The sequence below is a fragment of the Oncorhynchus keta genome, chromosome 14 (assembly GCF_023373465.1).
Source record: "Oncorhynchus keta strain PuntledgeMale-10-30-2019 chromosome 14, Oket_V2, whole genome shotgun sequence".
Taxonomy (NCBI): domain Eukaryota; kingdom Metazoa; phylum Chordata; class Actinopteri; order Salmoniformes; family Salmonidae; genus Oncorhynchus; species Oncorhynchus keta.
Genome location: NC_068434.1, coordinates 39,909,420 through 39,924,723, shown reverse-complemented (window position 1 = coordinate 39,924,723; position 15,304 = coordinate 39,909,420). Strand labels below are relative to the sequence as shown.

The following is a 15,304-nucleotide window of genomic DNA, read 5'->3' as shown; positions in this document are numbered from 1 at the left end:
CCTGCAGGAGTCATGAGGTAAATAGCATAAAGCACATGAAAAAAATATATTTATATTATGTGTTAAGCACATTTTTGCTCTTGAATTTATTTAGGCTTGCCATAATAAAAGGGTTGAATACTTGTATGTTACAACATAAACTAACTGTAATTTGTGAAACATAAAATTTGAGAATAAGAATATGTGTCTGCCATGTAAAGATGTCTAACTGCACTCTGAATTAATTATTTTTGCAGTCACATTACCTAAACCGACACATCACAGGCTGGAAGCAGCATAAATCTGTAACTTTGACTGTTCACAAGTGCTGGGAGTCTTCCACTTCCTGAAAACAAGTGTAGGTGATGGATATTTGGCTCAGATGGCATTTACCACGCAGGATGGGAAAATAATCCTGACTCCTAGACCCAGTGTCTCACTGCGGAGGACCCACTCCAAAATTATGAAGAACTGTCTGGAATGACAATTATACACTGAACATAAAAATAAATGCAACCATTTCAAAGATTTCACCAAGTTACAGTTAATATATAACTGACTAGGTATCTCCCTTTCATTTCCCTTCGTAAGGAAATCAGTCAATTGAAATGAATTAATTTGGCCCTAATCTATGGATTTCACATGACTGGGAACACAGATATGCATCTGTTTGTCACAGATACCTTAAAAGAAAAGGTAGGGGTGTGTATCAGAAAACCAGTCAGTATCTGGTGTGACCGCCATTTGCCATATGCAGCACAAGCTGCAAGCTGTTGATTGCTGATCTGTGGAATGTTGTTCCACTCTTCAATGACTGTGCGAAGTTGCTGGAAATTGGCAGGAACTGGAACATGCTATCTTACACATTGATCCAGAGCATCCTAAACATATCTGGTGAGTATGCAGGCCATGGAACATTTTCAGCTTCCAGGAATTGTGTACAGATCTTTGCGACATGGGGCCGTGCATTATCATGCTGAAACATAAGGTGATGGTGGATGAAGGCCCGAAAATGGGCCTGAGGATCTCATCACAGTATCTCTATGCATTCAAATTGCCATAGATAAAATGCATTTGTTGTTCGTTGTCCATAGCTTATCCCTGCCCATACCATAACCCCACCATGGGGCACTCTGTTCACAACGTTGACATCAGCAAACCACTTGCTCACATAACACCATACACGCTGCCATCTGCCCGGTATAGTTGAAACTAGGATTCATCCGTGAAGAGCACACTTCTCTAGCATGCCAGTGGCCATCGAAGGTGAATTCGAATTTGCCCACTGATGTCGGTTACGACGCCGTACTGCAGTCAGGTGAAAACCCTGGTGAGGACATTGAGCATGCAGATAAGCTTCCCTGAGACTGTTTCTGACAGTTTGTGCAGAAATTCTTTAGTTGTGCAAACTCACAGTTTCATCAGCTGTCGGTGGCTGGTCGCTCTGCTTTGCTTTATCTTGGCCACGTCGCAGTTGTAAATGAGAACTTGTTCTCAACTGGCCTACCTGGTTAAATAAAGGTGAAATAAAATAACATTGAAAAATAATTAATTTAAGCAATTCTATTTTGCTCTTTACTCGTCAGAGGCTCTTCCTGACACATCTGGACATCCCCTGTCTCAATTCAGATGAACAAACCAACATGGATGCCTCAATAAGTGATGATGAAGCTACTCTGGCAATTCAGTTCATGCAGAGCGGTAAAGCCCCTGGGCCTGATGGCTTCCCTATTACATTTTTTTAGCATTCTCCTCTAAATTATCCCCTATCCTCAGCTCAATGTACAATGAAATCCTTTCTAGTCAGAAACTGTCACAGACACTTACCCAGGCGACTAATTCGGTTTTGCTTAAAAAAGACAAGAATCCCCTAGACTGTGGCTCATACCGCCCTATAAGCCTTTTGTGCTGCAATTATAACTTTCTCACTAAGGTCCTCTCATGCCGTTTAGAGTTGGCTTAACCTGGTCCCCATTAATACAATACGTGGAGAGTCTGTCTTTTACTAAGTGTAACTTGCATAGTTTGGTAAGCAGTAATGTCTGTTCTAGTGGCCATTTGTGCAGATAAGCATTTTTATTTAACTTTTATCCCCATTGTTTTTGTTTCTATTACTGTTTGTTTCTGTTTTTAATTCCTATTTAACTTACGTTTATAGATGCCTTGGTGGGAGGGAGGGGATGGATGGATGGGAGGATGAGGGGTTGTACTGTATTTGTTGTTATATCTGAAAATCTATAAACAAAGTACAAAAAAAATAAATTGTTGTTGACATGCTTAGCAATCCTAAGGGTGGAGTGTTTCAGCATGATATAGATAACGTTTAATTGCGTTGGGGGAGGGTATGGTAGAAGTTAGGGATTTATTTGGTTTTGAATTTATTTTCATGGTAGTACAGAATGGTAGTATAGGGGCAGTTCATGATTGATCGTACATGCCAGCACAGTAGGTCGCGGCATGCACAAGAAACCTCTGCCCAAAATGTGGGTATGGGCGGAGTTGAGTGTTTACGTTCTTGAATCCACGTGGTGACGCATACTGTCGTTACGTAAACCGTTCGGCGCAAAAATTCAAATGTTCTCAGGAAGAAAAGTGCATCAGTACAAAGTAAAACACGCTTCATGTTAATTTAGGCAGTTTAACCTTTATATAAAGAAAGATACGTTCACTGTTGCAGAAGCGTTGGATATAATCGAGGTAATGTATGAAATCGAGCTACAGCTTTTTTGTTTTCACCCAGCATTCGTAGCTAGCCAGCGTAAGCTAAAACATGTTCTGTAGGATAGCAAGTTAGCTAACGTTAGCTAGTTCACTCACTGATGTCAGATACTTATAGCAATTTAGCAAACTAATCCAGCGTGTCATGTCCTTAAGCTACATCGTTGGTTAGTTAACGATGGTATCACTGCTAACCGTAACAACAATAACAAACGATACCTTGCTCTATCTAGCTAACATTAGCTAGCTAGGCTGGATTTTGTTTGCAGCCCTGCTAACTAGCTACGGTTACTTGCCAACAACAAAATGTTATTACAGCTTTGATGGTCAAATCAAGCCGCCTTTGCATTGGTAGAGTTAGCTAGGTTCCTACATCGAACTGTGGAATTTAACAGATAATGGCAACGGTAGCTAGTTACAGTATAACTCGTCTGTCTACATGCAACTTTTGGAAGCAAGAGAGGAATAGAGAACTGAAAGTACATCACTGTGTCCGTTTCTCCCCCGGACAGTCACGATGAGCGCATCCTCCACACCCATCTCCCGGGTGCGTCAGTGGGCCTCACCGTCCCTGAAGCACAAGGGCGCCTCTCCTGCCGCCATCAGCACACCGCTCCTCGCATCTTTCCCGGGCAACGATGACGAGCTGGAGCGGCGTCAGAGGCGCAGATCCCGTGTCATTGATCTGCAAGCCGCCGCTGACTCTTCATTTAACGAATCTAGCTCTCATAGGTAGGGCACCCCAAACCCTCTTTTTGCTAGTAATCAAGTTAACTCGATCTTGACAGGTGTCACATTGATTTGTTAGACCTTTGTATAAGATACAATCCGTGTTTGTATTCAGCACCACCGGGACCCCTGCTGCTGTGCCTAAGCTGTCAAATGCACAGATCTCAGAGCATTACTCCACCTGCATCAAACTTTCCACTGAAAATGTAAGTAGAATGTCCATTCACATATTTACTATCTTTAACAGCCACTTCTAAGAGGGGCAGAATCCATCCCAAGGAAATGTTGTTGCTCTCCCTCATGTCTTATTACATCATATCTCCAACCATGCAAGTTATTAGAAACTGGCATCTCAGATGTACAAAGCCTTCTTCTATTTTTGTAGAAAATTACCACCAAGAATGCCTTTGGTCTCCACCTGATTGACTACATGGCTGACATCCTCAAACAGAAAGATTCTGAGCTCACAAATTTCAAGGTATGGCTTTAGACACAAATTATTCCATTGTTGTAGTTTCTGTTTATTTGTCTCTTTGAATTTCCTCTTTACACATTACTTTCTTCAGATTTGTGCTACTGTTGAGGAGATGAAAGTATAATCTGGTAATGGAGAGAGAATAAATGCACTTAAAGCTAAACCACTTAACATAGTCAATGTTTTTATAGGCCTACTCCAAAATAATTAAGCTTATGATAGACTATTCATTTAACTTTACTGGCCTAGTGTCTGTTGGCTATATGAGAGAGTAACCATCTCATACTATTCCTCTCTGTCCTTGCCAAGGTGGCAGCGGGTACCTTGGACGCCAGCACTAAGATTTACGCAGTCAGAGTGGATGCTGTCCATGCTGATGCCTACAGAGTGCTGGGAGGACTGGGTGCTGAGACCAAGCCTGGGGAAGGTGATCGCCTCTTAACTATAACATCTATAAACTGTCCCGTTTTTTTCCAAATGACAAACTATTCCCCCTATAGTGCACTACATTTATCCAGGGTCCATAGGATAGTGCACTATATAGGGAATAGGGTGCAACACTGACTTTCTGTAATTTAATACAAGATCAACAGCTTCTGTTTGAACTTTGTCTGTCTGTGTGTAGAGCATGGAACAGGGGCAGGAGGAGAGATGGAGGAGGGGGCTGAAGGTGAGCTGGCTGCTAAGCAGGTGGTGAAGAAGAAGAGGCCTCCCAAGAAGACTGTGGAGCAGAACCTGAGCAACATCAACAGCTCTGAGTCTGAGATGAAGTGTGAGGTAAGGGATGGTTTCCTGCTCCAGGAGTGGCCTGGGTTAAAGGATCAGGCTATGCCTGTGTGTATTGTGTTCATTATGTATTCAGTTGGAAATCTTCGAGACTGGTAGCCAAACGGTGCTTGAGTCCCAAATGGCACCCTCTTCCCTATATCACATTTGATTGTTCACATACACATACTGTATATTGCTGGTCTAGCGAAATGCTACACCTGCAATATAGGGAAGGATCTGGTCAACAGTGGTGCACTATTTAAGGAATAGGGTGCCCTTTGGGATGCAACCCAGGCTACGCTTGTGTTCATTGTGGATTCACCTGGAAATCTTTGAGACTGATAGCCAGACACTGAATAGAGGTGGAATTGATTAGGAATGCCTTGATTTAATGTGAGGCCTTATTATCATATTTACTGAGCGTATGGATCCAGCCTGGGTTGTGTGAGTTTCTACAAAGCTCATTCATGGTAAACTCACAAATATTATCCCCCTCCTCGTTATCGTCCCTCCAACTCCAGGTGGACCCCATGTTCCAGCGCATGGCGTCGTCCTTCGATGAGAGCAGCACGGCAGGTGTCTTCCTGTCAGTGTTGTTCAGTGAGGACAGTCGCTGTGAGCTCCTCTTTCCCTCCCACATGACCCTGTTGCACTCCAGGCCCGCTTACTCCCAGCCTCCACCGCAGCACGTCCCTGCAACGCCCTTCACAGGTAACACTGACCGTGTCATCACACTTTGAGCCATATGTAGCAAGGGCCTCAGAGTAGAAGTGCTGATTTAGGATCAGGTTTTCCTTTTAAATAATATGATATGAATAAGGGGAGCCTGATATCATCAGCACTTCTAATCTTATATGCATGATAAATTCAGCCCCTGGGCTGTTTTTGTTGTGTACTACCCCCTAATGGACTCGCATAGTATCTCTTGATTTTAGCAGACACATCTGGTTCTACTGATCATTGAGTGATGCTGTTAGCTAAGGTATTGGCAGTTGGTCTACATGTTCCGATAATAGTATCAAGCATGTAAAGATGTTGATTGTGTGATTGACAGGTGGTCTCCAGCGGATCCAGGAGAAGAGCTCTATCTGCCCTTCCCTGGCAGACTTCTCTTTCACCAGCTGGAACCCTGACCAGGTCAGAGCAACATATACACAGCCTGTGTCTCAAATGGCATCCATGTCCCTATATGGTGCACCACTTTTGACCAAGGCCTATAGAGCACTGGTCAAAAGTAGTGCACTATATAGGGAATAGGGTGCCATTTAGGACACACTCGTCTTTATTTTTGTTTGTGAATGATACAGATGGTCAGATTGGATGTATAGTTTGAAACGGTAGCTATACAGCCTCAGAGTATCTGAACCACGGTCTCTATATAAACTCTTGTCCTATACAGACCGTGAACCAGATGCTGGAGAAGATAAAGCAGGGGGATCACGTGTTTGACGTGAACGCAGAGGCAGACGAGGAGGAGTGTCAGGACTTTGGGGATGATTTTGATGGCGACTATGAGGAGGGTCAGGGGGACCATGGTGGCGACGGCTCCAAGGAACACGGTGGCGACGGCTCCAAGGAACACAAGGATCGCTGTGAGGCTGGAGGGCCCGGGAGAGGACGGTGAGGATATTGATTTTTTAAAATGTTTTAATTTTATTTTTTTACAGGGTGTTAACAACCTAGGGGTAATGTACTGAGTGCTTTTATTTTTTTGGTGCTCTGCTTGTATCTCCCTGTAGAGGATCCCACGGATGTTTCATGAGGCACCAAGGGTTATTCCATTTCTAAATGGGTCAGGTAGCTTGAAGTGACTTTGATCTGTCTTGAGTTTTTACCATGATCTCCTGAGTGTTAAAACATTTTTTTTATGACAGTAACACACTCAGACCCAGTAAAGCGTCTGTCAGCAGTTGAAACGATAACAAACAGCTGAGAGATGAGGCTGGAGAAATGTAACCACTCAAATTCATAGAGAGCTATGGATGCAGGGATGACCAGAAACATTTGTTTTAACCATGTTTTGAGGCTATTTTGTTTACAGACATTGGAGTAAAACAAGCGTATATTTAATGTTCTGATGGGCTATGACCGTTGAACTTAGCTCATGAGGCATTTATAAGATACGTTCTTCAAGAGTCAATGGGTATACACTGGGTGTACAAAGCATTATTGAGTTGCAGCCCCCCTCCCTCAGAACAGCCTCAATTCATCGGGGCATGGACTCTATGAGGTGTTGAAAGCGTTCCACAGGGATGCTGGCCCATGTTGACTCCAATGCTTCCCACAGCTGTGTTAAGTTGGCTGGGTGTCCTTGGGGTGGTGGGACCATTCTTGATACACACTGAAAACTGTTGAGCATAAACTGTTTTCAAAGCAGTTTTGCCGTTCTTGACACAAACCAGTGCGCCTGGAACCTACTACTGACCCCGTTCAAAGGCACTGAAATATTTTGTCTTGCCCATTCACCCTCTGAATGGCACACAATCCATGTCTCAAGGCTGAACTTTTTTGTTGTTGACCTGTCTCCTCCCCTTCAGCTACACTGATTTGAAGTGGATTTAACAAGTGACATCAAAAATGGATCATAGCTTTCACCTGGTCAGTCTGTCACTAAAAGGGCAAGTGTTGCTAATGTTTTGTGCACTCAGTGTATATCATTAATTTATAAGAAGGGAAAAAAGTTGCCCCTTTTATATCCAGTTTAGATGTCAGGATGACTCTGGATAGAAACAGATCTACAACTGGCTATGAGCTACTTAACTTAACTTTGATTTGAACTTCAGTCCAGGCATAAAGCTTTAGAATTGAGTTACTTATCAGAGCAGAAGTAAATTTGTCTTACAGAACTGATGATGTGTTAGTAAGTTAATTCGTTATTTTACACAAAAATGGGGGCATTCTTATTAAGTCTAGGCTGAACAAAAATAACTGATGTTTTGTCTTTTTATAATTAATCTCAAATAAATTTGAACATGGTTCTGTGATGTTATGACTGTTCACAGGGATGTGATTCCCATCGGAGAGGGGGACATAGCCACCATGTGTCTGCAGCTGTCCGATCAGCCCAGAGAGTACTCCTACTTCAGCCCCAGGACCATGGCTACCTGGGCAGGCCCTGGCTACTGGCGCTTCAAACCTCTGCACAAAAGTTAGTGGTGGTTGTACACAGAGAGCCATGTTGTTTACCTATGTTTAGGATATTCCCTTAACAGCATTGCCCTCCAAATATATCTTAATTCTTCCCTTCTTGCTCTCTTGTCTCGCTCTGTGTGTTTAGAGGACAACGTGCCTGAGAAGGAGGGTCGCAAGAGAAAGCCAAAGAAGGCCTTTGAAATCGACTTTAATGACGATGTCAACTTTGACACCTACTTCCGCACCACTAGAGTAAGCCCTTGGTTGCCCCTCTAGTTCGCTGATGCAATCTTTCTCAATTTATCCTCATTTTTTGATCCGTACCCAAGAATATCACTCACTAAATGCCAGTTTTCTGAGGCATTGCCATTGTGTAAATTTGTTTTGATGCTAATACGTGGGTCAAGTGTCTTAACAATCCCAGGCTATGTGTGAGGCAGTTTCATGTTAGTCACTGCAACAGAGGAAGTGTGATTGTAGTTGCTGATGGAGTTTTCCCACCATTCATATATGAAATCAAACAGTTCTCTCACTTCTGTCTTATGTTCCTTTCTGTTCTCCCAGGCCGCTACCACTAACACCAAGTCAGCCCTCAGCACAAGAAACAAGAAGAACACTCTGGCTGCAGACTTCCAGTTCCCCCTGAGACCCTGTCCCAACTCAGCCTTAAGCCCGCCAGCACAGTACGGTCTCCCTTCTACTCTCTTTATCCCAACAACCAGCATGGGGAAAAAATGCATAGAAATAAATGTAACCCCACACCAGTTGACCCTGTCCCGCGTGTCTATGGCGATAGAGGGGGACAGTGGTGTGCTTAAAACAATGTGCAGCCGCCACCAGATACAATCAGACCCTCATCACCGTAGCTGACTGGACGTGGTCCTTCTGTAGCACAGTTGGTAGAGCATGGCGCTTGTAACGCCAGGGTAGTGGGTTCGATTCCCGGGACCACCCATACGTAGAATGTATGCACACATGACTGTAAGTCGCTTTGGATAAAAGCGTCTGCTAAATGGCATATATTATTATTATATTAACTGATATGCTGCTACAATGTTGTGCATTGTACTATTAACATTTTTGATTCGCACAACTTCTCTCACTTTCTCTCTGCCCTATTTATTACCCCTTTTACCTATCCCCCTCAATCCTTTTCTCTTTCTCTCACTGTTCTTACACACACACACACACACACACACAAAAAGAGGGGGAAATGACACATTTAGTGTAGAACCTTGGTGGTGAACATTGACTAATTAGAAGTGAGAATTGTGATGCCACTCAGAGCACATCACGTGTGTATGTCAGTTAACTTGTGTGTTCTACGTCAGTTATGTAAAGAGGGTCAGAAGAGGTTGTCTGGAGAGCTGGGGGAAGGCATCGGAGACTACGACTACAACAATGCCAATGACACAGCCAACTTCTGCCCCGGACTGCAGGTCTGAAACCACCCGACTGTCAATCTCACACGGTCTTTTTCAACGTTTCATTTCCCTCGGATACCTTTATTTCACATTTGTAATAAGTAGCCATTATAACAACATTATTTATCCCTCATCAATGCCACATTTTGGACCCTCAATTGTTTAGTAGCTGCTTCAAATAATGGGGTAATCTCTCTCTACATCTCTATCAATCTATATATATCTATATATAAGGGTGGTGAAAGTGATGATGATGGTGAAGGGTTCAGTGGGGGTACAGATGACGCCCAGCCTTCTGTGGATGGTAACCCCGCCTCCTCACAAGACCATGACGACGTGTCCACCTATGGGGAGGATGACCTGGTGCCCGAGCCATACAGGGTAAGACTGGAGGGAAGGGGAAGCCAATGTTTAGCAAGTGTGTTTTTGAAAAGTTTGCATTTGAAGACCGTGGCCAGATAAACAAGACCAAAGCATGTTTTGATGTCTTACCTTGTCCATAGACTGCTTACATGGCATGGGAACCAACATCTCGTTTTCTAAATTGGCTGAATTATCCCTTTAAATGTTAAGCCTAGCTTTACTTTTCATTTCAGGTGAACAAGATTGAGATAAACTACGCCAAGACAGCCAAGAAGATGGACATGAAGAAGCTCAAGAACACCATGTGGAATCTTCTGACTGACAGTCTGGAAAAACCAGCCAAGGTTAATTTGAAGTCTTTCCATGTTTCTTTCCCCCCCAGGTCTCATTGATTGTATTATGTGGTCTGCAAATGTTTATTTTATTTTTTCTCAATGCCTCTTCCCTACAGACCTGGGTTCAAATACTATTTAAAATCGTTCAAATACGTGTTTGCTTAAGTCTGCCTGGAGTGCCAGGTGGGCAGTGTTTGCATTTTACTATTGGTACCATTGTAACAGGCAAGCGCAATCAAGCTCAAATTAAGTATTTGAAATTATTTTGAAAAGTATTTGAACCCAGGACTGCTTCCTTGTGATTAACAGTGTTGTGTTCTCAGCAGGAGGTTGAAAATGTGGAGACTTCAGAAGTGTCTGGGGAGAAGGTCTTCAGCCAGACCACACAGACCCTGCGTCAAAGGTACCCAGACTTAATATCAGCACTGGGCCCATTCTCAAATGGCTCTAGTGTTCTTTCTCAGCTGCCATTGGGGAACAATTTGGAAATTGTGGTGGATTTGCTTATTATTTTTTTCTTAAACTAGTAGCTAGATGGACATGAATAATTGATTTAGACTGCTGCCAACTGAGGGCCTTTGGATGGTCCAAACATTCATTTGCTCAAATGGATGTAGATAGGACATGCGTGCTGATAAATAATGTAATAAACCCCATGTCTTCTCCTTCCTCTCCTGTCACTTAAGCTTGCCCCCCAACATGGCTCAGAACCTGTCTGTGCCCCTGGCGTTTGTCGCCCTGCTGCACTTGGCCAATGAGAAGGTGAGTAGCTACTCCTCTGACTGCCAGCATCATAGCATTCCTAAAATAATTTGGTTCTAGACATGGTTATTATGTTGACATATAACATGTAGTTGTACAAAGCTACAAACAAAATATTTAGAGGTTTTATTAGTTGAGAGGGTTTGTGGAAGGAATCATGGTGTACTTTAATTGATCTTGGCTGTGCTAAATAGGCTGCATTTACACAGGCAGCCCAATTCTGATATTCACTAATTGGTCTTCACGTGACCAATCACATGAGATTTTCATATCAGATCTTTTTCAGAGCTGATCTGATTGGTCAAAAAAATACAATTATTGGGCTGCCTGTGTAAACGCAGCCAAATAAACTTTAAATTAGTCTTTCATTTCAGATAGTCATCGGTATCAACTGTTATCACTTTGTTGTTGAGTGTGACGGAAGAGTTCATCACAGCACTCACTCATTCATTGTTTCATTCAACAGAATTTGGAGCTCATCAAGGTGGACGACATGTCAGATATCATCATCAAGCAAGGTCAATGAAAAGGGATAGACAATGGGACAGAGTTATTGCCTTTTCTCTTCAATCTGCTTAATTTCACTTTTTCTATGTATATGATGAATTATGGGCCATTCATGTCAAGCAAAGGCACCCTCACATTTAGATTTTGAGCCTGTGAAAGATGTTATTTCTCAAATGTATAATAAGTGGCCCTTTTTTTAAATGACTCATCCATTTTATTACCTGAAGTGTTTTAAAAATTTACCTGTACTTTGTTTAATCTGTCCTTTCCCCCCCCCTCTACGTCTATTGTGTGTAGATAATATAAATCCTTCACTCCTGCCTTCCTCACAACGGTGGAATGTACATACATACCAAAACAAATAAAACATTTGTTTTCTAAATTACCTTTTTCCTGTGTACAAACAAAAGCAAACTGCAGGGTAGCCCTTTTTTAGCGAATGGTTATTTATGCTGCACCTTATTCTACAGTAAACAGACGTCATTGGATTGTAGCGAACTCCCGTAAACGGACGTCATTGGATTGTAGCGAACTCCCTGCAGCCTTGTCACAGAGAGGGTGTGTCCCAAATGGCACCCTTTTCCCTACATAGTGCACTACCTTTTACCAGAGCCTTAAGGCAATAAAATGCCATTTGTTACGCAGCCACATGGTTAAAACCGGTTGGTCAGGGTTAGCAGTGCAGATGGGCTGGGTGATACTGCATCAGCATGACTGGTACAGCAGGTGTGACTGGGCTGGGTCCAATCATGCACACATGGCTGGCTGTAGAGGGAGGTTTGCAAGGTTATAGTCTGAGAATATTTTGTATACATGTTACACTGCCTCAAACTCTATTCAACATGATTCTATATGGAATGATGAATGCAGGGCATCGCACACCCCATTCCATACCTTGACTGACACACTACATTTGGAATTTAAAAGCAGATAATGACGAAGTGCACTGCAAAAATGTATGCATGCGACTACTATAAATCACTCTAGATAAGAGCCTCTGCTAAATGACAAATGTAAATGCAATAATTGCTTTCCATAGACCCACTCAGCATTAACGGGGTATCACATAACGTGCTGTATGAGGAGATTTAGCTTGACACTTGTCTGTAATCATCAAAAGCTTACAGCAAACAGCCTACCAGTAGCAGCACAAGACTGTCGACCTAAAAGCTTGTCTGAACCGCCGTCAGTTATAGTAGCCCATCTCAGCATGTGAGATCCATCCTGTTAGACAACATCCATCTTTATCACTGGGATGTTGAGGGGAGTCATGCACCCCAGAAAATCAGAGGGGGCACATATGTGAGTATAACTGGGGGGTGGTCTAGAAGGCTAGGCCCTCCGTCTGTAAATTGTAGAGTTTAGCTTTTTTCAAACACCTGAAACTGTTTTTAACTGCAATCTAAAGCCATAACCATTATGCTTAATTGTATGTAAAAAAAAAGATATATATATATATTTATGTAAATGTGCCTGCATGTCTAAGCATACCTCTTGAGCGGTCTGTATCCTCTTGACTGGTGTTTTATTTTTACTAAATATGCTTATCTGCATCTGCTAAAAATCTGGGTAAAAGATTGAAAGGAATGTGAGTCTTATTTAGTAATTGCTTACTTTTCTGAAATATACCAACCTTGCCATCTAATATAGTTAGACAAGCTAGCTACTCTAACTTGATTGATAACCTGAAATAGCTCCTTGGTAGCTAGGTTCCCAATATCCCAACTATCTAGGCTAGCTAAAGCTAATATACAATTTCAAGGTGGCTCGTAGTATTACAGAGAAACCAGGGTTTGAAGCCGGTTCAGGGAACAGAACTGAAATCTGAAAAATAAAGAAACGTTTAATTCAAGGAACAGAAATGGAACCTTGAAAGAAAGTGATCCATACTGTTCTGGAAAATAGCCTTTATTTTAAAAGCATGGGAAACAGTTAATAATTGTATTTTACATTCCAGGCAAACAAACCGCCTTTGCAAAGCCCTCACTCAAAAATGTATTCCAGTCTCTGCCTGCAAGCTGAAAATCTATGCCTGTATGTGTTTAGGCTACCTGCCCCTCCCTCTGAAGCATAGGCCACTGACATTACATTTACGCTTGATTCAGAAGATAGGGAGAGATTTTTCATTAGCTAGAGAAGAATGGAATAACTTTTTCAATGCTAGTTAGGCACTTAAAGGACTCACAGACTATGAGAAACAAGATTCTCTGGTCTGATGAAGCCAAGATTGAACTATTTGGCCTGAATGCTAAGCGGCACGTCTGGAGGAAACCTGGCACCATCCCTACGGTGAAGCATGGTGCTTGCAGCATCATGCTGTGCGGATGTTTTTCAGCGGCAGGGACTGGGAGACTAGTCAGGATCGAGGGAAAAAATTACGGAGCAAAGGAGGAGTGGCTTCAGGACAAGTCTCTGAGTGAGCCCTTGAGTGGCTGAGCCAGAGCCCGGACTTGAACCCAATCGAAAATCTCTGGAGAGATCTGAAAATAGCGGTGCAGCGTCGCTCCCCATCCAACCTGACAGAGCTTGAGAGGATCTGCAGAGAAGAATGGGAGAAACTCCCCAAATACAGGTGTCCCAAGCTTGTAATGTCATACCCAAGAAGAATCGAGGCCGTAATAGCTTCCAAAGGTGCTTCAACAAAGTACTGAGTAAAATGTTTGAATACTTATGTAAATGTGATGTTTCAGTTTAGTATTTTTATACATTTGCTAAAAAAAATGTAAATCATTTTTTTTCTCTGTCATTATGGGGTATTGTGTGTCGTTTGATTAGGAGGGGAATTATTTAATCCATAAGGCTGTAACGTAACAAAATCTGGAAAAAGTGAAGGCGTCTGAATACTTATCCGAATGCACTGTAATCAGTGGTGTAAAGTACTTAAGCAAAAGTACTTTAAAGTACTACTTAAGTAGTTTTTGGGGGGGTATTTGTATTTTACCTTACTATTCATATTTTTGCCAACTTTTACTTCACTACATTCCAGAAGAAAATAATGTACTTATTACTCCATACATTTTTCCTGACACCCAAAAGTACTAATTTCATTTTGACTGGAAAATGGTCCAATTTACACATTTATCAAGAGAACATCCCCGATCGTCCCTACTGCCTCTGATCTGGCGGACTCACTAAACACAAATGCTTTGTTTGTAAATGATGTCTGAATGTTGGAGTGTGCCCCTGGCTATCCGGCAATAAAAAAATGATGTCATCTGATTTGATTAATATAAGGAATTTGAAATAGTTTATACTTTTACTTTTGATACATAAGTACATTTTAGCAATTATATTTACTTTTGATCCTTACGTATATTTAAAACCAAATACTTTTAGACTTTTACTCAAGTAGTATTTTACTGGGTAACTCACTTTTACTTAAGTCATTTTCTATTAAGGTATCTTTACTTTTACTCAAGTATGGCAATTTAGTACTTTTTCCTCCACTGACTAATTCATTTAATGCATGTCATAACAAGATGCCCAGAGCTTCAAGCTTTCTTCTCAACACTCACTCTCTCCACACCTACAACATTTTTGTTTACGCATGTAAACAACTAGCTTGCCTGCTCTATCCTCACTGACTGGTGAAGTAATTTAATGAACTAAATGTAAAAACTGTTGATTTCACAAGTAAAAAAAATGAACAGAAAGGAAGGATATATATATAAACCAGTACTTTTGGGGGGTTTGGAAACCAGTTCATAACTTTATTTTGCTAGTTGAAACAGTGGAACAAAACCCAAAAATATTTTGGTTCCAAACCCTGAGAGAAACGAGCAAAAATGTATATATATTTTTATTTTTTGAAACAGGACAAATCTGATGGGGCACGTACCCCTGACAGCTGATAGGGGTGAGATGTCAATCCACCTGCTGCTGTATGTTCTACAGTGCATGCACACAGATAAATTGCAGGTAAAAATGAAAATGTTCTTTACTGTAATCTCCAGGCCCCAGCATATGAACACATAACTATTATCAAGAATGCTGATGTGAAAGTGTGTGGGTCAACCAGCATCAACGACATTATCCTGAGTTGGGTCTACTTTTTCTTACTTGCGGCAGGTGTACATTAGAAGGCCGCGTTTTACGCCCTCACGAGGATGCAA

General features: G+C 42.0%; 1 protein-coding gene across 1 annotated transcript; it reads left to right on the top strand.

Moving 5' to 3' along the window:
* The first annotated feature begins 2,507 nt into the window (after positions 1-2,507).
* On the top strand, positions 2,508-11,577 carry ncaph (non-SMC condensin I complex, subunit H). The gene is given in 19 exon segments (XM_035786052.2): positions 2,508-2,676; positions 3,210-3,429; positions 3,542-3,632; positions 3,812-3,904; positions 4,211-4,328; positions 4,527-4,678; positions 5,191-5,380; positions 5,724-5,806; positions 6,069-6,289; positions 7,672-7,817; positions 7,947-8,053; positions 8,366-8,435; positions 8,438-8,484; positions 9,133-9,240; positions 9,460-9,606; positions 9,822-9,932; positions 10,250-10,326; positions 10,610-10,685; positions 11,152-11,577. Coding segments are annotated over 18 exon segments (2,112 nt in total). The 5' UTR covers positions 2,508-2,676; positions 3,210-3,214; the 3' UTR covers positions 11,212-11,577.
* The last annotated feature ends 3,727 nt before the right edge of the window (positions 11,578-15,304 follow it).